The 27,854-nt window shown below is 35.6% G+C and overlaps 1 protein-coding gene across 1 annotated transcript in view; it reads left to right on the forward strand.

The window, feature by feature from the left end:
* Positions 1-27,854, forward strand: part of LOC150086755 (dynein regulatory complex subunit 11-like) — a 77,276-nt gene that overhangs the window by 41,049 nt on the left and 8,373 nt on the right. Inside the window, exons 4-6 of the mRNA XM_090372246.1 lie at positions 621-811; positions 8,576-8,859; positions 21,597-21,774. Of these exons, the coding sequence (XP_090228372.1) occupies positions 621-811; positions 8,576-8,859; positions 21,597-21,774 (653 nt within the window). The remainder of the gene's footprint in view (positions 1-620; positions 812-8,575; positions 8,860-21,596; positions 21,775-27,854) is intronic.

Raw genomic sequence — 27,854 nt, forward strand, 5'->3', positions numbered from 1 at the left:
CTTTTAATGGGGACAAACTCTTGGAATGAACTGAATAAGAGAAGGCAATTTTTTTTGAAACATAAAATACTGTATCCAGTTCAAAAACTGAAGTTAAATCTATTCTTAAAAAATCTGAACACTATTTTTGAAGAGTCGAATCTGCAAAGAAATGTCTCACAAAATTTAAGGAACCCAAAAGCAATTACTTTGCCTCACCCTAGGATACTAAATAGATTTGGAGATAGGCACACAATGAATATAATAAACAACTTGTTGGCTAGCATTGATTTCAGGCTCAGGAGAAGTTACCCCATCTCCAAATTAAAATTCCTAATAAGAAAATTCTTGATACTGAATGACACAGTAGATTAGAATTGATATGCAGATAAACTACTACCTCTGTTTACAGTGTGGAATATACTATGTGTAGTGACTTCATAGTCTTTTCTGTAAGATAACAAATTTGTACAAAACTGTTGTAAAGGAAGAATTACAACTTGTTGTCAAGAAATTTACTTTTCTTAACAAGTTAATTTATTGTAAACGAATTCTCTTGATAAATAAAATTGTATTGTATTGTATTATTATTATTATTATATCATATTAAGTCATAATATTTAAATTATAAATTAATCTAGAACATTGGAATCTTTATATGAAGAACTTCTTGAACAAGGTATTATCAAGCAATATCCAAAAATTCGATTATCAGAGTTTCTGGGGGAATGCAATTCTATTGGATCATGTTTGCTGCAGAAGGAGAAAGAGCCACTGCCATGTCTTGGAGATATTAGACGTGTGGTTTCAGAATACTGTATACATCCATTGGGTAAGTATTAAGGTAAATATATAATGTTTAATAATATATTACTTGTAATTAAAAATCACATTAATTCCTTTATTGAATAAAAAGTAGTGGTAATTCATAATTTTGGTGGACATTGAAAATAAATGAAGTAAAAACATCTGTAATTTTTAGTTTATCTTCTTTTTGAAAATAAACAGTCAAATATTGTAACAGCTGCTTTTCTGTTCTCATAGGTACATTATAAAACATTTCTTAATAAAAACTAGGGGGCTTCACCCTCTGCTCACAGCACTAGCTTCTTTTGATAAAATAAAATACTTACAGAAGCTTTCAACACTGTGTGGGTCTCTTAGCCATGAATACATAAATATGTTATATATGGAAATCAAAAATGGTACCGCCTGGTCATTCTAGATAAACAAAGCGCGAGCATGAGATTCATCTAGAATGATCATGCTAAAACAGAAGCTTGTTTTACCACAGAAAAACAAGCTTCTGTTAGGTATTTTAGTATTTATTATGTATTACCATGCAACCTGCATCCCTCTTCTCCAATTTACTGAATAAATATCACTAGGAGGAAAATTATTTTAATGTATAGAAAGATATTTCATGTTATTTCCAGTAATATACTGTGTCACCAAAACTATTGGAACAATAAGAGAAAATATTTTGCTGATTTTCAGATCAAATTTTATTATTATGTAGGACTTCCTTTGTTCTGTAATACATAGTGCTTGTGGAACATTTTCTTCTGGCATTCAGGTTTTACTTTCCACCTATTTATGACACATGTCAGCAGAAATATCTCTGTTCTCAAACAAAACAATTTTTGATCAGTTACGTGATGTTGGTCTCTATGAATGAGCCCTCACATGCTATTTCAATTCATCACACTGTGGTTTACTCCTTCTGCAAGGTATTACCCACAAAAACTATCATTTCAACAAACTGAATAAATATTTTTCATTTACATTCATGCTGGAAGAAGTTTTTAGGGTGGGAATAACAGAACTATACCTAATTTTAACTGGGAGCTAAATGATTTTATAATAACTGAAAAATTGTTGAAGCTAAAAATAAATAAACATCTGGGGCTGATGTAATCTATTCAGTTATATAAAAAAAGCATTATGAGAGCAATCTTGGATTCAGGGGAGATCATACAGACAGGAGATGTGCCTGTTATCTCTCCTATTCCCAAAAAGTATAAGCTTTCTTTCTTACATAGTAATGCTAAAAGGGACCAGAGGGCAGAGTGAGTAGAGTAATTTTATAGACCTGGAAGCTTAGCTTCTATGCCATTGAAAATAGCGAGTCAGTAATTTAAAAAGTAATGCAGGATCATTTTGACCGAAATGCAGATATGTGGATATCAGAGCACAGATTTATTAAGGGGATATTTTGCTTGACCAATTTGATTAGTTACAATGAGGTAGTCACACAGGAGCTGACTACAAAATATAACTTTGAGATTATATCCTTAGATTTCAGTAAAATTTCTAAAATTACTTTGTATGAATGACTGCTGTACATTTGGAGCATTGTTACATTAGGGGCAAGTTATGTTATGCAAAAAGGAATGGTCAAGTGGCAACAGACAGAGTGGCTATTAATAGCTGTTGCTCTTCATTGAGTAATGTTATTAGTAGAATTCCTTAGAGTTTGGTGCTAGTGTCCCCCACTTTCCATTTTCAATATTTATTAACAATATTGCTTGATGAAGGCATGTGAAGTTTAATGTCTAAATTTGCTGATGATACAAAGGTTGACAAAGAGATGGCAGGAATTTGAGTATCCTACTCCAACAGGATCTGGGTAAATTTGGCAGTTGAGATTTAACAATGATAAATGTGAGTTACTGCAACTGGATAGCAGTACCTCACATTTATCCTCAAATTACAGAAATTACAAAACAAAACCATGCTGTGTTTCATTTAGAATCCCATTTCTGTCTAAATGAACCTATATTTCACCCTTGATTATTGCCTCCATGATTTTTCCTACCAATAAAGTCAGGATGACAGTTACCCACTTCACTCTTAGAACTGCCTTTATTTATTTATGATATGTTAGCACTTTATTATATGTTATTCACTAATTTCATGCTTTCTAGCTTTACTCCACAATTTCTCCTCAGCACGAAGAGTCTTTCTTCTCTAAATATTGATACAAAACACCTGTTCAATTCATCTGTAATATCAATTGGGTTATCTGACTTTCTCACATCCTTTACAAAAGAGGTCAGCTAATTTGTTCTTCTCTTCTTATTTATTTACTTACATGGAAAACTTCTTGTCTCCACTCTTTGCTCTCATAGCCAGCAGTTTCTCATAATCTGCTTTTGCCAGCCTAACGTTTTCTGTTGTACTATTACAGATCAGTTTGTAGGTGTTATAAGCATCAGTACTTTTTATCACTCTGTAACTTTTCCATGCTGCCTTTTTCTGTTCTATTAAACTGGCTAGTTCATTATTCATCCTTCACGTAATTCTCCTAGTGCTGTAATTTCTTAACAGTATGTACCCATTCAAGGCTTCTGTGACTATAGCTTTAAAGGTATACAATAATTCTAATGTATTTGTACTCCATGAGCTATATTCCCAGTTAATAGAGGCTATGTAGCCTTAAGGTGTTAATCTCCTTTTCTGAAATTAAAACCCATTCCTTGGACTTTAGCAACTACCTCTCTCCTCATCATCCAACCTAGAAGTTCGCAATCCCTCCCTGCTGATGTGTCCTGTACTATCAGCCCTGTGACGTCATGATGATGATGATGAGCATACCCTTGCCCCTAGTACTTTTTCTAATATGCTAATACAAATAACAGTCATCTAGTTGATTTAAAAATTCTGTTCCCCATGGTGAATTTCCGCCCCCTCCCCCCACTTGTTCTATTCAGTTATGTGCAAATTGAAATCACCCATAATAAGACACTCAGGCTTACTATCCCATATCATTTGCATGTTGAGGCTCTCATCATAATCTCACAGTCTGCTGGGCTGTAGATTACTCCCTCTTTCATTATACCTTTTATTCTAACTCTGACATCACATAGATTCTATACTAGCATGCATAATATATCTAAATCTGGGAAAGCTTTTGTATCAATATATATTCTTTTGCTGCTTTTGATATCCCTATCCTTCCTAAATACATTGTGCAAACTACAGTGCAAGTTGTCATCCCCTGTTTCTGGGTGATACTACATTTCTGTTAGTCCTATTATGTCAGCATTAGTTGTCCTAACCAGGAGTTCGAATTCACTCATTTTATTTATGCCACATATCATCAAATAAGTGATATTTGATGATATGTGGCATAAATGTCACATATCATCAAATATCACTTGTGTCAAAAGGATAAGACAAAAGATTTAAATGACTTTGAATGTGAAACTACAACCCTGCTGGGGATTTCTCTTATGACTCTGTATTGGGTGTATCAAGATTTGGTCCAGTAACCAAATAATATCCAAAGTGGTGATTCTGTGGTCAGAAGAAACAGCTTGTTGATATAACAGGCCAATGTAGGTGACAAGACTTCTGCAAGTTAACAGAAAAGCTATAGCATAACAGTGGTAACCAGAGAGGCATTTTAGAAATGCACAATTTATTGTACCTAGTAATGGGGTATTGCCTTCCAGCTAAAAACAATGTGGTATGATTACAGGGTGCTCAGGAATACCAACACTGGACCGTCAAGGATTGAAAAAATGTTGCCTGATCTGATGAATTCCAGCTCCTGCTGTTTTGTACTGATGGGAGGACCAGAATATGATGAAAATTTCTGACCTGAAAGGATGGACCCATCCTGTCAGGTCAGAAATACAGGCTTGTGTGTGGTGGTAGCAGTAGTGTAATGGTGTGGAGAGTGTTTTATGGTGCACACTGGGCCTCTTGATACCAGTGGAGCAATATTTGGATGACACAGGTTATCTGGAAATTGTTTCCGACCAGGCAGCTCCCTTTGTGGCTGTCGTGTATCCATCTTCAAATGGGTCCTTTGAGCAGGATAATGCATACAAGACCAGAATTATATAGAGAACTGGTTCCAAGAATATGGGAATGAATTCAGCCCACTGCAGTGGTCTCCTCAGTCACCAAATCCCAGTCCAAATGAACACCTGTAGGATTGAGGAGGAACAATTCTTCTGAGTAGTGTTCTGCAACAATCTGATTTGCAACAATTGTGGGAAACAATTGAGTTAACATAGACCAGAATCCCTGTGGCACACAAATTATATCTCATTGAGTCCATACCACGATGAATCCAGGCTGTCTGAGGGGTGAAAGGGACCTACTCTTGCTATTAGGTAAAATTGTCAATACTGCAAAGAAATATTCAGAGAAAGTTGTTTTTAATTTTGACTTGTTATTGTTAATGATGATCTTGGAAGGGGTGTTTTGTAAGAGATAATAGATGGAACCTCTAAAACTGGAACCAGGGTGAGTATATAAAAAATAAATTTAAATAACTATTGCCACTAAACATATTTTATTTTTATATTACTTATAATCCTATATTACCATATAACACTTTTGAAAAGCTTGAGAATTTGTAATGTTTTATCTGAAAAAAGCAAGATGGAAGCACATTTATTTTAAATCCAGACTTGAACTTAAAATTACATTTCACTGACAACATACAATTTTTTTATTGATTAACACAACTGTATATTTTTAAAGTAAAATGTCCTGTTTATAACTGTAGCAGTCTTTTTTTTTAACAATTTGGTAACTTAAGAGGTCACAATGGGCAATTTTTGAAGATATATAAATTTATAATGTGGTCACTTATCAGTACATGTCATTAAGTTTTTTTTTTGTTCTGGTTGCTAATTTTCTGCCTGCCTCAACTCTAAATTACATACATATAGTCATAATAATTAAAACTATAAAAAAATTAAAAAAAACATTCATAATATAAATGAACAACATATTTTTACATTTGCGGTATTTAGTATTTTATAGCACAGCTGCATATGAATACTTCATGTTAATTTTTTTCTTCATCAACATTAGTATACTCATTATGAAATTAAAATATAATTTCTGTATTGGAAATAGTAATTATTTAATTTTATTTTTTAACCTAAGTGATTGAGCAGACTGATTTTCACACACTAAGATTTAAGTCTATAACAATGTTCATGTATCATTGTTTCTCACTAATTTTTTTCTTTTTTTCTGTTCTGGAATGCTATAAGTATAAATAATTATATTTGTACCAGAAATTTAATCTGAAAACAAAAATTGTAATATTTATGACATCTCTAACTTTTATGTTCCAGTTTAATAAGCTTATAACATGTATATCCACATTATCACATCCACTTTTTCACTAATCAGAGAAAAAAATTTATTAATTTCTTCCCTGGTTATTTTATCCAAAATAAATCTTTAAAATCCTAAAATAAATTTTTATTCATTTATTTTTTTTTAACCTAAGCAGGCACTTTTATCTATTACAGAACTCCATAAGTGTGGCACTTTTATTCATCATACAACTCTATAGGCAGGTACTTTTATTTATTACAGAACTCTGTTTCAGATAATTAACTGTTATAATTATCTAAGAAATCACTATTCACAGCTAATTAACTTAGCTGTGAATAGTGATTTCTTATTAAAATTTTTTCTCCTGTTATTACAACTGTATTCACTGTAAAAATAAAATATGTTAATTGTAAAACAAATTATAATCTTTTAAAAATTTTTAATTCAAAAAATATATATCAACTATTGTTCAACACTGGACTACAGTTTCAGAAAATCATAATGCAGCCCTGAATAGGTATTTTCGTCAATTTTTTTTTCCAATTAGTATTAGCAATGGCCACATGGTGCAAGGAAATCTATGGCTTATTAGTATAGGTTGTCTGCACGATTAACAACCCAATGAGCATACAAATTATAATTTTTAAAAAATATTTATACTAAAAAAATTATTAATTTTTGTTCAACACAGGACTACAGTTCTAAAAAATTATTATGCAGCCTTGAATATCTTTTATTCAATTTTTTTCCTATTTAGTACAGTTTATATGCACTATTAACAGTCCGATGTTAGCAGGTACCAGTTCAAATTATAGGAGATAAACAAAGAGGGGCTGGGGAAGTGCAGTCTGGAACATATTTTTAGGCACATTTGCATATATGTATGCTAACACATTGTCTTCTTCACCATGCTCATTCATCTATCTGTCCATCCATCCATCTGCATGTAATAACTTGACTCCAATTGGGCAGATTTTCATGAAATTTTTATTTAGTTCCTTTAGAAAGATTTGTCAAGCCAAACCAAATTTCATTAAAATTGGATAAATAGAAAATCTACTAATTATTATTTCTTTTTCCATACAAATTGTATGTAATTAAATGTAGTTTTAATGCAGTATTGTTAGCTTTAGACAGTCTGTGCATGCTTTGCATGTATTGTTATGTATGACTCACGAATGTGGTGTTGTTCATGAAGATATATATACTATCTCTGTCTGTCTGTCTATCTGTCTCTCTCTCTCTCTCTCTCTCTATATATATATATATATATTATAGAGAGAGAGAGAGAGAGAGAGAGAGAGAGAGAGAGAGACTAAAAAAAAAAAAAGAGTATGTGGGAGGATAGTAATAAAAATTATACAGTTGTGATTAAATGGATTGCTAAGTTTAGAGAATGTAAAGCTATAGAATTTTATTGAGTGTTCTGTAAAATTATAATCTTAGTAATTAATTAGTGAGATAACTATATTTACTTTTCACTTCTGTTAATCATAGAAAAGGGAAAAAATTCAATTAATTTATAAAAAAATTTAATGTTCCTGAAATGTAATGCACTCTGTGTGTTAACTAACTTGGTTTTTTACAAAACCAGCAGTAGACACTAACATCTTCACTTTGAAATGCTGCATTTATTTTTGCATTTCTTACTACACACTGAACATTGTTCTTATGCATATTTGCAGGTTTTAATAATACACAGGAAAATGTTGCATTGCATATGCATTCTTAATATGTCTTCTAAAACACTGCAGTGTATTTCTTTGACATTTTAAAGAAGGCTATTATTCAATCAAATTTAGCTTTGCACCAAAAATCAAAAAAAAAAAAAAATACAGATTAACATTACTCTGTGAATGTAATGCATCATTTCACTCATTCCACTTGTTTTATACAACATAGACTACTATGCCTGACAGCCAATTAACTAGAGGTGAAGAAAAAATTAAGCACAAATTTGCAGATTTATAATAAAAAAATTTTGAATTTAATAGCAAAACTGTAGTTTTAGAGTTTTTTGTGAAAAAAAGATGGAGAAAAACTATGGTCTGACAGGAGGAATTGAAAAATGTAATCTTGGTCATAAATCCAGACATAAAGGCAGCTATGTAGTATTACATAGCTGCCAGAGTGTTGGCAGCTATGTAATACTATTGACCTTAAAAAATCATATAGAAATATTCATGGTCATGCTGCAAATATTGTGAGAGTTGTAATTTGGATAAGAACCTACTGCAGTGGCACACTATGGCCACAGATGGTGATACACCTAATAAATCCCCAAACAAACAAACAAACCTACTGCAGTTATGAATATGATATCATAGCTGTGTTTATTGGTTTCATTGCATACAATTAAGTTTTCAACTAAGTATATAGTTTTGCTTTTAATACAATGTTTAATACAAATGTTAGGCAGCAATTATTATTTAATTTGATTTTTACAATTTAATAGTTTAATAAATATATATCAAGTATAAATGACATCTGGTTTTTTTTATTTAAGGTTCAGCAGCAGTACATGAAAAGGGAGCCTTTTATAGATCTGTACTCTTTGTAGGACCTACTGGAACAGGAAAAAAGATGTTATTATATGCTATTTGTACAGAAATTGGTGCAACCTTATTTGATCTTTCTGCTGAAAATATTGTAGGAAAATATCCAGGTAAACCAGGCTTGAATATGTTAATTCACCTAGTGAAGAAAGTGGGCCGCCAACTTCAGCCAGCCATAATATTTCTACAAAATGCCGAAAAGACATTTTTAAAAAAAGTACCCAAGACAGATGAGGTACTGTATGAAAAACCACATATTCCTTAATTTGTTCACTTCCTTTTACTGAATACCAGGTAACATCAAAAAGTTCCAGGACTGAATATGATAAAAAATCAGAACATTGAGTAAGAAACTTTTTATTTTGGAATCTAGAATGTGTAGAATTTTTTAGAGTAGGCAGAATTTTGCAACGAAAAATTTTATCTCTTGTTAATTGTAACTAATTTTATAGTCAGTTTTTAGAATGTCCCTTTTTGAACAAAAGTTCATAAAAGTAAACTTTTGTTAAATAAACCAGCCTCAAAAAAGAAATAATTGCTGAAAAAGCTTTATCTTTTAAAAGGCAGGATATTTAAATCATATAAGCACTTCAAAGGTGGATTTGATATCAATGAGGATGATGTAATGTGTGGGAGACCTTGCAGGTCAAAAAATGAGAAACTTGTCTCCCATGTTAGAAGCATTATTCAAACTGATTGTCAAATATGAATGGAAGATATAACCTCTCAATTTAGAATATCATACAGAAATTGCCAAAACATCATATACAATATTTTAAACTTGAAAAGGCCATGCAACTTCTTTGTTTTTTAGTAAATCAGATGGAAAGATTAGTAGAATTTTCAAAAGAACTAATGAAATTTGTGAAGCATGAGCCAATATTTCTAAAAACAGTGGTGAAATGTGGTGTTGTCTTCATGATCCACAGACAAAACTTTATATTTCACTGAAAGAAGTTTCTCGTGTCTTTTTTTTTCTTCCAGAAAAAAAAATTGTATTGATAAGTCTAAAGGTAAAATATGTAAGAATTACTTCTTTTTCTTGACCATAAAGACATAATTCACTGTGAATACAAGCCCTGATCTGTAAGAAGGAAAAACTGAAAATCACTCTGCAACAATGCTTCTGCTCATGTGGCAACAATTTTTAAATATCTTTCCAAGCACTCAATAACTGTTTTACAACATTCTCCTTGTTCACTGTATCTTATGCCACTTGATTTTTATGGTGTAGCAGAAGTTATAGCAAATATGACAAATGCAATCAGAGAACTTGCAAAAAAAACATGACTTTGAAATCTTTCTGTAATTATATAATCAGTGGAACACTAAGAGAATTATAGCCTGAAAAGCTTCTAGTTATCCAAACAACAATCACAAATAAGATGAGGACTTCTTTGAAAAGATAACTCAACACTTAATTCTGCTTATTTAAATTCCATGTAGAAAGTGGAAACTAGGAGAATAAAAGAAAACTGAGGGGGATAGGAATCTGTGGAAAGCTCTACTTATTCTCTTTCCTAGTGAAATTAACTCTCCCATTATATCCTCCACATCCACCCTCCAGATAAATAATGCAGAGAACATCAGTCAAAAATTAAAGCATGTAAATTTAGATCATGATGACATTCTCTCTTCTTTCAATGTGATGTCTTTCCATGCTAATGTAGATATCAGCTTTGATACTGATTGAATTTCTGAGATCAGTTCCTACATTTAAAAAGCACACCAGATGATATCATGAGCTAACTACTTTAGGCACAAGGCCTCTAGTTATAAACAAATTTTTGGGGTTCCTGTGGGCCTTGATATGTCAGTCCAAGTTTCAGACATCTACTTAATCACTACAGAAAATCACATATTAACCTTGCACTGCAGATCCCAAGTCAAATTATTTTCCAGATATGCTATGACATTCTTAGTATAGTAAACAGACCTATCATCATCCACCTTCTAGCAGATTTTAATTAATTTCATCAGACTGCAGTATACTTTTGACCTTTTAAACTTTTCAAATATGACCATTAAAAACTAGGCACATCTCTTTACATCCATATCTACAGAAAACCCACACACTCAGATCAGTTTATACATTATGATTCACCCCCCCCCATGTAAAAAGATCTATTTTAATATATATGCAGGTGTTAAATGCAAAGAAATATCGCTCTCTGAAAGCAGACTTCAAACTTGAGTTCACTAGATCAGCAAGTTAAACAGTGTAATGTATCTTATTGATTACCAGCACAGCTACCTGGTAAATTATCTTGGCTAGGTATGGCTGCAGAGGCATCTCCAATATGTGCACTTACTTTTGCACTTATGGCATACATAGCAAACTGCACTTATCAAGATTTCAATACATGCTTGACTCTCCACACACACACACACACACACACACACACACACACACACACACACACACACACACACACACACACACACACACACACACACACACTATTAGACAATGCAAAAATTTAGTTAAGACTAAATAGTGACTACAAATTACAGATTCATGTAGCTGCCCCACATCTTTAAAAATCCCTATTCTTACCACACAACATCCTTATGCAGTAATTGACAATGGTGATGACCTTGAAAAGATCCATGTCCTTCTTACTGTTTTATTTTCAAGTTATTCCCTTTTCTTTTTTTAGATGACAGAGTACATAGTCAAATGATGTGATGATTTCCCATCCCTCAGTTTTCTTTTATTCTCTTAGTTTCCACATTCTATACTGAATTTAAATAAGCACAAGTAAGGGTTGAGTTATCTTTATAAAGAAGTCTTTATCTCATTTTTGATAACCATTAGAAGAAATGTGTAAATAGCCAAGTTGATTATTTTGAAAAATTCAATAGGTAATTATTATATTTGTTTAAATGAAAATGTAACACCGAAACTTTTTGATCTTATCTTGTATATTAAAGTAATGAATTGCTAATACGTTTTAAACAGTATTATAAATCCTTTTCTTTAGAAATTGTGCCACAGGGTTCTATAAAAATGCTACTACATCTAGAATTTTATGTTATTTAACTCTTTAATAGGCCAGCTGGTTGTTGGTTCCACTGGCAGGAATGCACCGGCTCCTCTCTCTTTTTCTCTACAGAGGTTCCCACACTCTAAATGTTCACATATGCATGTCTTAATTATCCTTGTAAATATATTGGAGACTGTTTGAAAAAAAATCAAGATATAAATTCAAGTTTAACAAACAAAGTGCAATTTTTCAAATAACCTTTTTTTTCATTATTTATTTTGATACATATATGAAAGAAATACATTATAGCAAATTAAGTTCATATAAATAATGCTTACCTAATTAGTTTAATGAAATTTAAAGGTTGCACCTTGGAAAATTCCTCAACTAAGTTAAATCAAGCAAAAATAGTCAACATTTGGAACCTCTTTTGGCTCTGTTTTCGAGACATGTAACAACACAAGGTCTGAATGGGTGTTAAAAAATCATTATTTGTTTTATTTAATTACCTTGAAAAATTATATCTTTTTCCCTACTTTTCCAGTAGGGAAAAGGTTATAATTTCCCTCCATGCACAACAATGCTTCCGACTGTATTTCAATATTTAAGCTTAATTGCTACATGTAAAAGTAATAATCCCACCTCTGTCCAAACCACATGATTCTGTTATCACTTCAGCCAAGGATAAAGCTGACTTGCTAGCATCCCATTTTTCTTCCAACTCATGTATTAATGATCTTGGTAAAACACCTCCCACCATTCCCAACACGCTCCATTCAATGCCTCCTGTAGTCTTCCGTCAAAAGGATGTTAGAAGGATTTTGACGAATCTTGATGCTACGAAAGCTCCAGGTCCCGATGGTATTTCTCCACTTGTTCTCAAAACCTGTGCTCCTGAACTTAATCCTATTCTTTGCCACCTTTTTTCATTTTCTTATTCCAATGGTGTTTTTCCTTCTGCTTGGAAATTTGCTCATATCCAGCCAGTTCCTAAAAAGGGTGACAAATCCCTCCCATCCAATTATCATCCCATTGCAATTAATTCTATTCTTTCTAAAGTAATGGAGAAATCAATTACCGCCAACTCTTAAACTACCTAGAAATCTTCAGTCTGATCAACGATCACCAGTATGGATTCCGTCAGTGTCGATCCACTGGTGATATTCTGGCTTATGTTATCCCTTTATGGACTAATTCAATGGAAAGGTTCAGTGAAACACAAGTAGTCGCTCTTGATATCTCAAAGGCTTTCGATCGTGTTTGGCATAAAGGTCTTCTAAATAAACTTCCATCTTATGGTTTGCCAACTGTTTTTAGTAATTGGTTATCCAGTTTTCTCTCTGAATGCTCACTGAGGGTGATGGTAGATGGTTCTCTGTCTTCTAACTTCTCCACTAATGCTGGTGTCCCCCAAGGTTCAGTTCTATCCCCCACTCTTTTCCTCTTGTATATTAATGACCTTCATCCATTGACTGGAAATCCTATCCATAGTTTTGTTGATGATAGTATATTGCATTCTACTTTCCAATTTGAGAAATCTTGCCCTGCTCAATCAGCTTCAACTTCTCGAAAATCTGCTACCAATTCCTTAAATGCTGGTCTTCTGGTAATTCCCCAGTGGGGCAAAGACAACTTAGTTGATTTTAACTGTTCTAAAACTCAATCTTGTCTTATATCTCACAAAAAGGATTCTTCTGCTCCGATGCTTATCTTTAGTGACACTCCGATTTCTAGGCAAAATGATATATCTCTTTTGAGGATTACCCTGACTTGTAATCTCTCTTGGCACAAGCACATTACAAACATTGCTTCCTCTGCATCTAAAAAAACTTGGTTTTCTCTTTTACTCTCGCTGATACTTTTCTTCCAAACAGCTGCTCACTCTGTATAAATCGCAAATCTGCCCTGCTATGGAATATTGTTCCCACATCTGGGGTGGTGTCCCCAAAACTGCTCTCAGGCTTCTTGATTCCATTCAGAAGATGGTAGTTAGGGGTTAATTAATAATTCATCTCTAACAGAGTCTCTCCACTCGCTGTCTCATAGACATACTTTTTCTGTTGCATGCCTCTTCTACAGATATTTCCATGGGCACAGTTCTTCTGAATTGGCTTCTATAATTCCCGCTCTCTCTTTCAAAACAGTCCAAACCCGTGCTGCCACCAGCAAACATCCATTTACTGTCCAACTTCAAACTTGCAGAACCAACTTTTCATCTTCCTCATTTATTCATTCAACTGCCGTTTTCTGGAACAACCTTCCTTCATACGTATTTCCTGAACATTACAGTCTACAGAAGTTCAAGTCCAGTGTTAACAAATATCTCCTTTCATCTTCTCAACCTCCAACCCAAGCACGGTACTAAGTACTATAGGTTCTAATACCTCTCGTGTTTGGAGTTTACATTTAAAAAAAAAAAAAAAAGTAAAGTTCTTAATGCAGACATGAACACAAACTCATATAAATTATGCTTAACTAATTAGTTTAATGAAATTTGAAGATTACACCTGAAACACTCTTCAAATTAAAAACTTAAATTATTTTGTTCTTATTTTATTTTTACTTTTACAGTATTGTAGCAATTAAGCTTAAATATTGAAATGCAGTCTAACCATTATTATTAAAATGCAGTCTAACCACCATTATTATTTAAATGCAGTCTAACCATTATGAAAAGTATATCAGTAATGATATACTTTTCCCTACTGACAAAGTCCCATAAATCATGGACAGGTTACTATGTGCCTTCCTAGCTGCCTCTTTACACTGCATGGAAATGTTTAATCAGTAAATAAAACAAATTTCATTTTTCATATGACTCAAATAAATTTTGGGCAAGGGCCTCCATTGTACAAGATCTATAAAACATACAGGTAGGAAAAGCTTCATTTCATTAGCAATGAGCAAACTAGTTTTGTTACTGAATGAATTAATCTCGTTGTCGAGGCACTTCAGGATGAGTTGCTTCAGTTGCAGTACTTTAAATAAGAAGCACTGCTCCAAAGGAAAAGTATATCACTATTAATGCCAGACACTTTAAGTAAATAGAAATGTACATTCCTTGGAGAAGTGCTTTTTGAATTCTGAAATGGTACTAGAAGTATGAAAATGTTTTAAGAGGTTCATTATGTGAGAACATCATAACTGTGTTTACTGGGCCAATGAAAATCTTCACTTCATTCTACAGAATGATGTTAACCTGCCAGAGCTTGGTGTGAGGATGGGACTCTCCTCTCATGGGATAATCAGGCTTTGCAGATTCAGTGGTACTGCACACGTATTTTGACTTTTTATTGAATGATGCAATTTCCACAATAAGAAACAGGTTTTTGGACACACTGATGTACTTTCAGTAAGAGGATGCACCTTCACATTTTCACAATGATGTCCATGCCCCTCTGGGTAGAGCATTCCCTATGGATGTATTCAGACCTCAACTCCTCTAAAATTTTTTTGCATCATTCATTTTACATCAGCCAAAAAATAAAATAAAAAACAAAATATTCTTATTATTCCCATTTCCAAAAGGTAACCACCCAGTTCTGCTTTAAATTTAACTAGATGCACTGCCTCTGCCATTTTGGGAGGCAACTTATTCCAATGCTACACAACCTGCTGTCCATAGATTAGCATTAGTACAGGCATATGATGCGAGAAAGCAAGCTTATGCAGCATCAGCCAAAAAAAAAAAAAAAAATGCTCCCATTTCACCCCTCCATTCGTTCCAAGTACCTGTCCAGTTCAGCCTTAAATTTATTTAAGCTATCAACTTCCACAACAAAGGATGGAAGTCTGTTCCACCAACCAACCACCCGCTGGCTAAAGGCAAACTTTCGCACATCTATCCTACATCTGTCTTTCCTCATTTTGAATTTATGTCCTCTCAAATGATTATTCTGAGCAAGAGGAACAATTCCATCAGCATTGAGCATGCTCAAACCATTCAAGGATTTATACACCTCAATCAGATCACCTCGCAGGTGCCTAGTCTCCAGACACTGTAATTTGCAAAATTTAAGCCTTTCTTCATAAGAGCAACCCTTTGTTCCATTCAATAATCTTGTTGCCCTTCTCTGAACTCGTTCCAACAGCTCTACATCCTTCTTAAAATGAGGCCTCCAGATCTGTATACAGTACTCAAGGTGTGGCCTGACCATTGCCTTATATAAGGGGATAATCACTTCCTTATCCCTGCTAGAAAAATTCCTGTATATCATTGACAAGACACCATGAGCTACTCTTGCAGTCCGTCTGCACTGCTCAGAGAACTTCATATTTGCCTGCACATATACCCCCAGGTCCTTTTCATTTTCTACCGCTGTCCGTGTAGTACCACAGAGTTGATACGTTGCTCTGGGGTTACTGTTTCCCATATGTAGTATTTTACATTTGTCAATGTTAAACTTCATTTGCCACCTCTCAGCCCATCTGCTCAACCTTTCCAGATCCTGTTACAACAGCATACTGTCAGTAGTGTCCTTAAAAACCCTGCCAACCTTTGTATCGTCTGCAAACTTGGACATTAAGCTTGATATACCATCATCAATATCATTTATAAATACAGAAAACAACAATGGACCCAATACTGACCCCTGAGGGACTCCACTAATAACACTAGTCCATGATGAACAGTGTCCATTGATTACCACTCTCTGTCTTCTCCCACTCAACCATCCCTTTATCCATAGCAGCAATTTGCCTCCAATGCCACACTGCTTCAATTTGTGCAGCAGTCTTCCATGTGCAACAGTACCAAAAGCTTTTCTAAGATCCAAATATATGATATCAAAGTTATTCCCTGCATCCAGTTCCTTTGTGACCACATCATAGTATCCAATCAAATTGATCAGGCAAGACTTCCCCTTAACAAAACCATGCTGTGTCCGAGCTATAACTGAAGTGTTATCTAGATAATCCTGCAGTGCTTCTTTAACCAGTGCCTCCATTAATTTTCCTGGAACAGAAGTTAAACTAACAGGTCTATAATTACTTGTGTTGCTCTTTGATCCTCCTTTGTGAATTGGAGGTCATATTTGCACATCTCCAGTCCATGGGTACCTCCCCTGAGTCCAAAGAAGCTCTCATAATTATGGCTAAGGTTTTGCTTACTTCCTTTGCTGACTCCTTAAATATAACTAGATAGATCCCATCTACGCCGGGTGCCTTTTTTATGTTTATCTTCAACAATTTCTCCTCCACTTTCCTCTCAGTTATTACAAAATCATCCAGCTCACTGGCAGAGTTTAACTGACCTCTGCCATTCCCCTCCCTGAATAACTCCTCATGGGTGAATGTAGATGCAAAATACTGATTTAGTTTGTTAGCCACCTGAGCAGGATCATCAACGTCCAGTGAACCAATCTGATTCATCCCTTTCCTTCTAGAGTTTACACAGGTAAAGAACTCTTTGTTGTTTTTCTTTGCATCCTTTGCCAAGGATTTCTCATAATCTGCCTTTGCCTGCCGTATCTCCTTTGTGACTTGGTTACAGACCAGCTTATATCTATCATAGGCTTCCATGTCACCCATTAATTTATATTTATCCCATGCATTTTTCTTCTCTGACATATGTCTCAAATTTCATCTGACATCCATTTAGGCCTAAACCTTGAACAATATTTCTTAGTTGGTATGAAAAGCCTAGTAGCTTCCAAGATAAATTCTTTGAATGCTTCCCATTTTGAATTTGCTGTTGGTAACATCATCAGTTGATCCCACCGTATAGAGTTTAAATAATGTCTCAGACAACTGTAGTCACCTTTACGAAAGCAAAAACCCTTCCCTTTACCCCTGATGGTTGTTACCTCTTTGAGTAAATCCCAGTTCAGCACACTGTGATCACTGCCACCTAGTGGTTCTTTTATCTGCAGATTCTTAATGCATGAAGAATCACTACTGATAATCAGATCAAGAGTATTACTTCCTCTAGTTGCCTCCCGAACATGCTGATGTAGAAAACAATCATCCAATAAATCCACAAAAGCCTTGCTAGTATGTGAGTGACCAACCCACAAATTCCAGTCAATATCTGGGAAATTAAAATGCCTCATTATAATACTCTCTGATTTACTGGCCCACTCTATTTCCCTGTACAGTTCCTTATTATACTCATCAGAGTCATTAGGCCTATAACACACTCCTACTCTCAATTTTTATCTCCCAATGCCTATGTTAAAACCAACTGACTCGACGCTGCACTGTACAGCGATGTCGACTGGCTTCACTTCCTTGGATTTTATGTGTTTCTTAACTAATAGTATAACCCCTCCTCCCTTCCTATCTTGTGTTATCCTTCCTGTACACATTGTACTCCCCAAATTCCAGTTCTGCATTCCTTATATCTTTGTGACACCACGTCTCTGATATCCCAACACTATCTGCCTCAGATGTTCTGAGCAATACCTCAAATTCATCAAATTTATTTACCAAACTCCTAGCATTGGTGTGCATGCAAGTATACATGCACCTGTTCCTATTCCTAGCTACCCTAACACAACCCATGTGTTTACTTGTACTGCAATGACTCCCAGCAGTCTCTGAAATACCCTGCAAGTTGTTTTCCAGGCTGCTGCTCATTCCAATAGAAGTAATGCCAGAATCTTCTTCCATTTAACCATCCCTTTATCCATAGCAGCAATTTGCCTCCAATGCCACAATGCTCCAATTTGTGCAGCTGTCTTCCATGTGCAACAGTATCAAAAGCCTTCCTAAGATCCAAATATATAATATCAAAGTTATTCCCTGCATCCAGTTCTTTTGTGACTGCATCATAGTATCCAATCAGATTGGTCAGACAAGACTTCCCCTTAACAAAACCATGCTGTGTCTGAGCTATAACTGAAATCTTGTCTAGATGATCCTGCAATGCTTCTTTAACCAGTGCCTCCATTAATTTCCCTGGAACAGAAGTTAAACTAACAGATCTGTAATTACTTGTTTTACCCTTTGATCCTTCTTTGTAAATTGGGGACACATTTGCACATCTCCAGTCCATGGGTACCTCCTCTGAGTCCAAGGAAGCTCTCATAATTATGGCTAAGAGTTTGCTTCCTTCCTTTGCTGCCTTCTTCAATATAACTGGATAGATCCCATCCACCCGAAGTGCCTTTCTTATGTTTATCTTCAACAATTTCTGCTCCATTTTGCTCATAGTTATTACGAAATCATTTAGCTCACTGCCGGGGTTTAATACACATCTAGCATTCCCCTTCCAGAATAACTCCTCATATGTAAATGTAGATGCAAAATACTGATTCAGTTTTTAAGCTACCTGAGCAGGATCATCAACATCAAGTGGACCAATCTGATTCATCCCCTTCCTTCTAGAGTTTACATAAGTTATTCTTTGCATCTTTTGCCAAAGATTTCTCGTAATCTGCCTTTGCCTGCCTAACCTCCTTTTTGACTTGATTACAGACCAGTGTATATCTATCATAGGCTTCTGTATCACCTAAATTAAAAATCACAATATTCACGATCATCTGTTTATATAGTAAGCACAAAAACAATATACACACATTATTTATAACTTCAAATTTTATAACAACATTTTTAACTTTATAACTTCAAACTTATTCAGTATTTCAGAACATACACAGTGCTTGAATTGCAAACTGCTGTGCATTCAAGCATGTACCGATGAAGCGGTTGCCTGATTGGTCCCTTAAAAGTTGCGTTTTGGATGGCAAAATTGACATAGTGCATAGTGTTGCTATGCACCATGTCAGATTTAAGGATGCATGCAGGCTTGAATCACAGTCTGAAAACACGCTATTTGGCAAAAATTAATTTTCAACCCACCCTTTGCTCTCATCCTGATGCGACATCTAGGGGTGCCATTTCATCAGCTGGCCTCGGGTGTCGAAATAGCTTGACATGGAACTGATATGATCTGTCAGTGGCATCCCTCTGATACCAGTGCCCTTGGCACCTGCCCCAATGCCAAGGCGTTCCTACACTACTGATTATACACACACACACACACTGGCCAAAAAAATACAAGCCTTAGTCAGAATAAATGTGAATAAATGCAAATTAATGCAAAGAAAACTGGGATGTAGAGTGGATATGTTGCCTTGTTGAGTATAAAGACTGCATAGGCTTTTCAACTGCAGTAACCTGAAGCCAGAATGGGGAATAGGTGCGATCTATGAAACTTTGAAAAAGGTCTTATCATTGATGCACATTTAACAGGAGCCACAATTCAAGAAATGAAAGACATTACTTGTTTCTCAAAAGCATCCATCTCAAAGGCTTTTAATGGCTGGAAAGAAAGCAGTTCTTCCACATCTCAAAGGCATGAATGTTGCAAAAAAACAATACTTCAACAGCGAAGTTGTAATCTAAGTAGAACTGGGTAGAATTTTTTTCAGCCTGGACTGTACTTGTTAACAGGAGAGACTGCTTCTACAGGGATGGGATACACTTAAATAGAAAGGGTGCAAGAATATTTGCTGATGCTATCGAGGCAGTGTTAGGTGGGTCGGAAAACTGCTAGCTTGGGGGGAGACAAAGACGAATAGATTGACAGTAGCCACTGGCAGAGGTGAAAGAGATTCTTGCACTCTTCTATTGGAATGAGCAGAAGCCTGAAAAACAAGATGCAGGATATTTCAGAGACTTCTGGGAGTCATTGCGGTACAAGTAAACACATGGGTTGTGTTAGGGTAGCTAAGAATAGAAATAGGTGCATGTATACTTGTGTGTACACCAATGCTAGGAGTTTAGTAAATAAATTTGATGAATTTGAGGTATTGCTCAAAACATCAAAGGCAGATATTGTTGGGATATCAGAGACGTGGTGTCACACAGATATAAAGAATGCAGAACTGGAATTTGGGGAGTACAACGTCTACAGAAAGGATAGACTTGGATAGGAAGGGAGGAGGGGTTCTGCTATTAGTTAAGAAATACATAAAATCCAAGGAAGTGAAGCCAGTGGACATCGCTGGACAGTGCAGTGTCGAGTCAGTTTGGTGTGACATAAGCATTGGGAGATCAAAATTGAGAGTAGGAGTGTGCTATAGGCCTAATGACTCTGATGAGTATAATAAGAAACTGTACAGGGAAATAGAGTGGGCCAGTAAATCAGAGAGTCTTATAATGGGAGATTTTAATTTCCCAGATATTGACTGGAATTTGGGGGCTGGTCGCTCACACACTAGCAAGGCTTTTGTGGATTTATTGGATGATTGTTTTCTATATCAGCATGTTCAGGAGGCAACTAGAGGGAGGAATACTCTTGATCTTGATTTTATAATGGCAAAACATTATAAAATCAATGAGTCAACGGTACGATCAATCAAAAAATCGGAAGAAAAAATCCGCCGTAGTGTCTGTGAAAACACGCTAATTGTTTCAAAAATTTGCTCTGTAACTCGTGATGTTAAATTAGAAAAAATGGAAAAAGCTTTAAATCTGTGGATAGAAGACCGAACTCAAAATAAAATTCCGTTAAGTTCACTCATCATTCGCGAAAAGGCAAAACTCCTTTATCAACACTTTAGCGAAACTGGTGATAGCACTGGCAGGATGTTTTTTTTGCTAGCAAGCAAAGGCGCTGGTTTGAAAGATTTGTTTGAAATTTCTAATAAATATTACATTTAATATTAAATTGTTTCTTATTTTCATTTCGATGCCATATGCTTGCATTTCACTATGTACTGTCTATGTACATAGTCATATTATGAAGGTACATATAATACATACATAGACAAAATTTTAGACTAGTTTTTCTTATATATTTCTTACTTTGGAATGGAACCCCTTTATTACTATGGGAGCCATAACTCAGTATTCGCGTTTTCGGTATTCGCGACATTTCTCAGGAACGTAACCCCCGCGAATAGCGAGAGTTACGTTCATTTAATTTTAATTTTTATATTTAATTTTTATATCAAATATAATTTTTTAATTTTAATAGGATTTAATTTTTATATCAAATATAATTTTTTTTTTCATATAGATCTTTTAATTTGTAATTTAGACAGATCCCAAACGCCTGAAAAAAGATCTTCCAAAGTTGATGAAAGGTATCACACCAGAAGAAAGAATTATGATATGTGGGATAACAAAAACTCCATTTGATTGTGACCTGAAAGGACTTGGTAATTGTTATCAAAAAATCATAGTAGTTCCAAATCCTGACTATGGGTGTCGAAGAGGTATGTTTTATTTAGTAATAAACATTATTTAGTAATAAGTAAACCAAAGAATAATGTTCAGTTTTATTCCTTTTTACAAATGATATTAATACTACTATTTATTCACATCTTTACACTCAGCATCTCGACCGCTGCGTCGGTGTGACTAGAAAACGGAAGCCAGCTGGAGTTGTGGACATTCAAAACACCAAGGAAAATTACCTCACTGTTAGGAAAGTTGGACTGGAGAAATTCAAGTTGCAAAGAGAGGAAGTCGAAGAGCTCCAAGTGATTAGTGGAGCTGGGAGAACGGTAGACACAACAGATGAATTTGACAGAATGAGGTTGAGAGAGTTTAAGTCAGAGAAGGTTGAAAAGGGGAGATTCCAAATTAATGTCTCTGATAGGGAATATCAGAACGTACATATGCAGAAGTACCACCTTTGAGGCAAAAGGAATCATACAGCAAATAATTTGGGCAACTGAGATGAGCAGTAGTTGAATCAACCGATAACTGAGATTCTGTCAGAAAAAGTACATGGGGTTTGGCAGACTGCAAGTGGAAATGGACATCGTTGAGATTAGAATTGAGACCACATATATTTGTGAAATGAACTAGGAAATGTTTGGGAAGTTTAGATTTTTCACAGATAAGCTTACGCTATCAGTTTGGCAATTCATGGTGTATTCAATAGTAAGAAAATGTGGGGGGGGGGGAATGCTCTATGAAGTAATGAAATTTTTCGATATAGTGTACACATGGTAAGAATATACACAGATCCTTGACATAACGTGGCCTCGACAATGTCCCCCACATACACATTACTCGAACTCCCTCCAGTCACAATCTGGCAGAGTAGAGGTAGCAAGATTATATACTAGCTGATCTGTAAGCCTCCTAAAGAGTTAGCAATATGTTTGGTTCAGTATACTAACTAGCGGCTGGCCTGCGAACACTGTTTTAGAGCTGTACCCTTGAAATGTAAGAAAGATTGGATTTCACCATGATGTTCATCATAACCTCAAAAGTCGTCAGTCATGCTGCATGATGGAACAGATGGGGAAGGGTTGATCAGAACTTAGCTCTGGAGACTAAACATGAGTTCCACCACTTCAAGCCTCCAATAAGCAAAGTGGTGGTATTGCGCCGGTTGATGAGAGTCATCTACCACCTGGTATTGCCTGGTAACACAGAGGGGCGGCATTCCTCCCTGTGGTGTGGGCGCCACACCTCGACCCCTGCTTATGTTGGTTGACACCTGGGTGATCACCCACAGTGTGCTTGTGCATGAGGGTTATACCCAGGATTACTAACAGTCCTACCATCATGAAGGTGCAAGCAAAGGATTTGGCTGCACAGACCATCAGGACTTGGGTTCAAAATTGGGTTCACTTGACTTGAGTGTCACCCAAATATCAGTTCCATCAGTGTTTTAGACTCCCAGGTAGCAAGTACAGCTTGTCTGGCATATCTGAGAGAATGTCTGATAAACCTCAAGGACCAAGGCCTAATCTCCTTTGAAACATGATTACAGACTAGCTTATATCCGCCGTAGGCTTCTGTGTTGCCTGATAATTTATATGCATCCCATGCATTTTTCTTCTCTGCCAAGGGTCTCATTAGTTCATCTGACATCCATTTATGCTTAAACCTTAAACAATATTTCTTAACCGGTATGAAAAGTCTAGTAGCTTCCATGATTGAGGGGGAGTACACGGACTAATATATTAACAGTATCCACTGGCAGAGGTGAAAGTGATTCTTGCACTGCTTCTATTGAAATGAGCAACAAACTGGAAAACAAGGTGCAGTGGATTCCAGAGACTGCTGGGAGCCATTGCGGAACAAGTAAATACATGGGCTGTGTTAGGGTAGCTAAGAATAGAAACAGGCATGTGTACTTGTGTGTACACCAATGCCAGGAGTTTGGTAAAAAAAAATTTGATGAATTTGAGGTGTTGGTCAAAACGTCAAAAGCAGATATTGTTGGGATGTCGGAGACATGGTGTCACACATATATAAGGAATGCAGAACTGGAATTTGGGAAATACAATGTGTACAGGAAGGATAGGAAGGGAGCAGGGGTTATGCTATTGGTTAAGAAACATAAAATCCAAGCAAGTACAGCCAGTCGACATGGCTGGACAGTGCAGTGTCGAGTCAGTTTGGTGTGACATAAGCACTGGGAGAGCAAAATTGAGAGTAGGAGTATGTTATAGGCCTAATGACTCTGATGAGTATAATAAACAACTGTACAGAGAAATAGAGTGGGCCAGTAAATCAGAGTGTCTTATAATGGGGGATTTTAATTTCCCAGATATTAACTGGAATTTGTAGGTTGGTCACTCAACTAGCAAAGCTTTTGTGGATTTGTTGGATGATTGTTTTCTACATCAGCATGTTCGGGAGGCAACTACAGGGAGTAATACTCTTGATCTGATTATCAGTAGCAATTCTTCATGCATTAAGAATCTGCAGATAAAGGAACCACTAGGTGGCAGTGATCACATTGTGTTGAAGTGGGATTTACTCAAAGAGGTAACTACCACCAGAGGTAAAGGGAAGGTTTTTTGCTTTCGTAATGATGACTACGGTGGTCTGAGACAGTATTTAAATTCTATACAGTGGGACGAACTAATGATGTTACCAACAGCAAATTCAAAATGGGAAGCATTCAAATAATTAATCTTGGAAGCTACTAGGCTTTTCATATCAACTAAGAAATATTGTTCAAGATTTAGGCCTAAATGTATGTCAAATGAACTAATTAGACATGTAACAGAGAAGAAAAATGCATGGATACATATAAATTAACAGGTGACACAGAAGCCTATAATAGATATAAGCTGGTCTGTAACCAAATCACAAAGGAGGTTAAGCAGGCAAAGGCAGATTACGAGAAATCTTTGTTAAAGGATGCAAAGAAAACAGTAAAGAGTTCTTTACTTATGTAAACTCTAGAAGGAAGGGGATGAATCAGCTTGGTTCACTTGATATTGATGGTTCAACTGTTGATGATCCTGGTCAGGTAGGTAGCTAACAAACTAAATGAATATTTTGCATCGACATTCACACAAGGAGTTATTCATGGAAGGCAATGTGAAAGGTGTATTAAACTCTGGCATTAAGCTAGATAATCTTGTAATAACTGAGAGAAAAGTGGAGGAGAAATTGTTGAAGATAAACATAAGAAAGGCACCTGATGTGGATGGAGTCTATCTAGTTATATTAAAGGAGGCAGCAAAGGAAGTAAGCACACCCTTAGTGATAATTATGAGAGCTTCCTTGGACTCAGGGGAGGTACCCATGGACTGGAGATGTGCAAATGTTACCCCAATCCACAAAGGAGGAGGAGACACAGGTAATTACAGACCTGTTAGTTTCACTTCTTTTCCAGGGAAATTATTGGAGGCACTGGTTAAAGAAACATTTCAGGATCATCTAGACAAGAATTCAGTCACAACATGGGTTTGTTAAGGGAAAGTCTTGTCCAACCAATTTGATTGGATACTATGTGGTCACAAAGGAATTGGATGCAAAGAATAATTTTGATATCATATATTTGGATCTTAGAAAGGTTTTTGTTACTGTTGCACATGGAAGACTTATGCACAGATTGGAGCATGTCGCATTGGAGGCAAATTGCTGGTATGGAAAAATGGATGATTCAGTTGGAGAAGACAGAGAGTGGTAATCAATGGACACTGCTCTTCATGGACTAATGTTATTATTGGAGTCCCCAGGGTTCAGTGTTGAGTCCATTGTTGTTTTCTGTATTTATTAATGATATTGAGTTTTCTGAGCAGTGCAGACAGTCTGCAAGAGTAGCTCATGGTGTCTTGTCAATGATATACAGGAATTTTTCTAACAGGAATAAGGAGGTGATTATCCCCTTGTATAAAGCAATGGTTAGGTCACACCTTCAGTACTGTATACAGGTCTGGAGACCTCATTTTAAGACGGATATAGAGCTGTTGGAACAAGTACAGAGAAGGGCAACAAGATTAGTGAATGGAACAAATTGAGGAAAAGCAGTTGTAGGACAGATGTACGGAAGTTTGTCTTTTGCCAGCGGGTCGTTGATTTCTGGAACAAACTTCCATCTCTCATAGAAGTTGATAGCTTAAATTGATTGAAGTCTGAACTAGACAAACATTTGGAGCAAGTGGATGGATGAAATGAGAAGGGCGTTTTTTTTTTTTTTTTGTTTTTTTTTGGCTGATGCTATATAAGTTTCACTTCTTGCATCATGTTCCTTTGCTAATGCTAATGCTGCCAGGACAACTCATGGAGTTTGTCAATGATATTCATAAACTTTGCTAGCAGGGAGAAGGAGGTGATTATCCCTTTGTATAAGGCACCATGGTTAGGCTGCATTGTGAGTACTGTATATATAGGTCTGGAAGCATCACTTTGGGAAGGATATAGATCTGCTGGAATGGGTGCAGAGAAGAGCAACTAGACTGGTGAAGGGGACAAAATTGTGCTCTTACCTAGAAAGGCTTCAGTTCTGGAGTGTTTCTAGACTAAACACCTAAAGGGAGATCTGATTAAGGTGTTTAAATTGGGTTAACTATTGATAACACTGCTCAGGTTGCTGACAAATTTAGTAAGATATTTTGCATCTACATTCACACATGAGGAATTCTTTATGTGAGGGGAAGTCAGAAGTTTAACAAACTCCAACAGGGAGCTAAATAACTCTGTGATAACTGAATGGAAAATGGATGAGAAATTGCTGAAGTTGATCATATAAAAGGCACCTTGGGTGGATGGTATCTATCTAATCATATTAAGGAGGCAGCAAAGCAGGTGAACAAACAAACCCTTAGCCATAATTATGAGTGCATCCTTGGATTCAGGGGAGGTCCCTATGGACTGGAGATGTGCGAATGCATCTGCAGTTCATAAAGGAGATCAAAAGGTGGTATGAGTAATTACAGACCTGTCAGCTTAACATCTGTTCCAGGGCAAACAATGGAGTCACTGGTTAAAGAAGTAATGCAGGACCATCTTGACAGGCATTCAATTATATTACAGTCACAGCATGGATTTGTTAAGGGGTGGTCTTGTCTAACCAATATGATAGGTTACTATGATGCAGTGACCAAGGAACTGGATGGAAAAAATATAATTTTGATATTATATACAGTACTTGGATTTCGTAAAGTCTTTTGATACTGCTGTGTAAACTGGAGAATTGCGGTATTAAGGGCAAGTTACTGTTATGGATGAAGGGATGGTTAAGTGGAAGAAGACAGAGAGTGGTTATCAATAGGCACTGCTCTTCGTGGAATAATGTTTCAGTGAAGTTCCCCAGGTTTCGGTGCTGGGCCCATTGTTGTTTTCAGTGTTTATTAATGATATTGATGAAGGTATATCAGGCTTAATAAATAATTATAAATAAATTTTTCTTGTTTATACTCTGGCACGACCACCAGGTTAGTGGAGTTTACAATAAATCAATCAATACAAATGTTTAAATATGTGCAGTCATGGGCTTGAACACCGGTCCACTCAAAGAGCATGTGCTACTGCACTTGTGCTCTTGACCAGGGCTCCCACTCACAAATTTAAAAAAAACTTAGATTGCAACTTAAATAAACCCAAAAAAAACCTAGTTTTCATCATATAGTATAGCAACACAAATAAGATGAAACTTACCATGCAAAAATATCTTTTATTTAATTGTAATCAGAATTTTCATCCCATTCAGTTCCCTCCACATTCATTTTTTGAAGTTCTTTCATTTTTTCAAACGTTCTTCGTATCTTTTAGGACAAGTTCCTTGTATGACTTCTTTTACCAATTCTGATTTAGGTTTCCATGTATAGCAATTTTGATTAGATCTATTTATCGCCTGTTTTGCCATTAGTCGATTTTTCACAGTTTGCAAAAACCACAAACTCCCTTAAACTAGTTTAAGGGAGTTTGTGGTTTTTGTTTTTATATGGTTTACTTGGGAGAAGATTCTTTCTACGCTTGCTGAAGAATGAGACAAAATAGTTAAACTGGTCATAAAGTTAGATAAAATCTCATATTTAGAATTATTAAAGCCATCTTTTACATTACGTAACAGATACCAAAACTCAGGGATGGT

This window comes from Mastigoproctus giganteus, chromosome 4 (genome assembly GCF_048544385.1).
Source record: "Mastigoproctus giganteus isolate SK-2022 chromosome 4, ASM4854438v1, whole genome shotgun sequence".
In the NCBI taxonomy this organism is placed as follows: Eukaryota; Metazoa; Arthropoda; class Arachnida; order Uropygi; family Thelyphonidae; genus Mastigoproctus; species Mastigoproctus giganteus.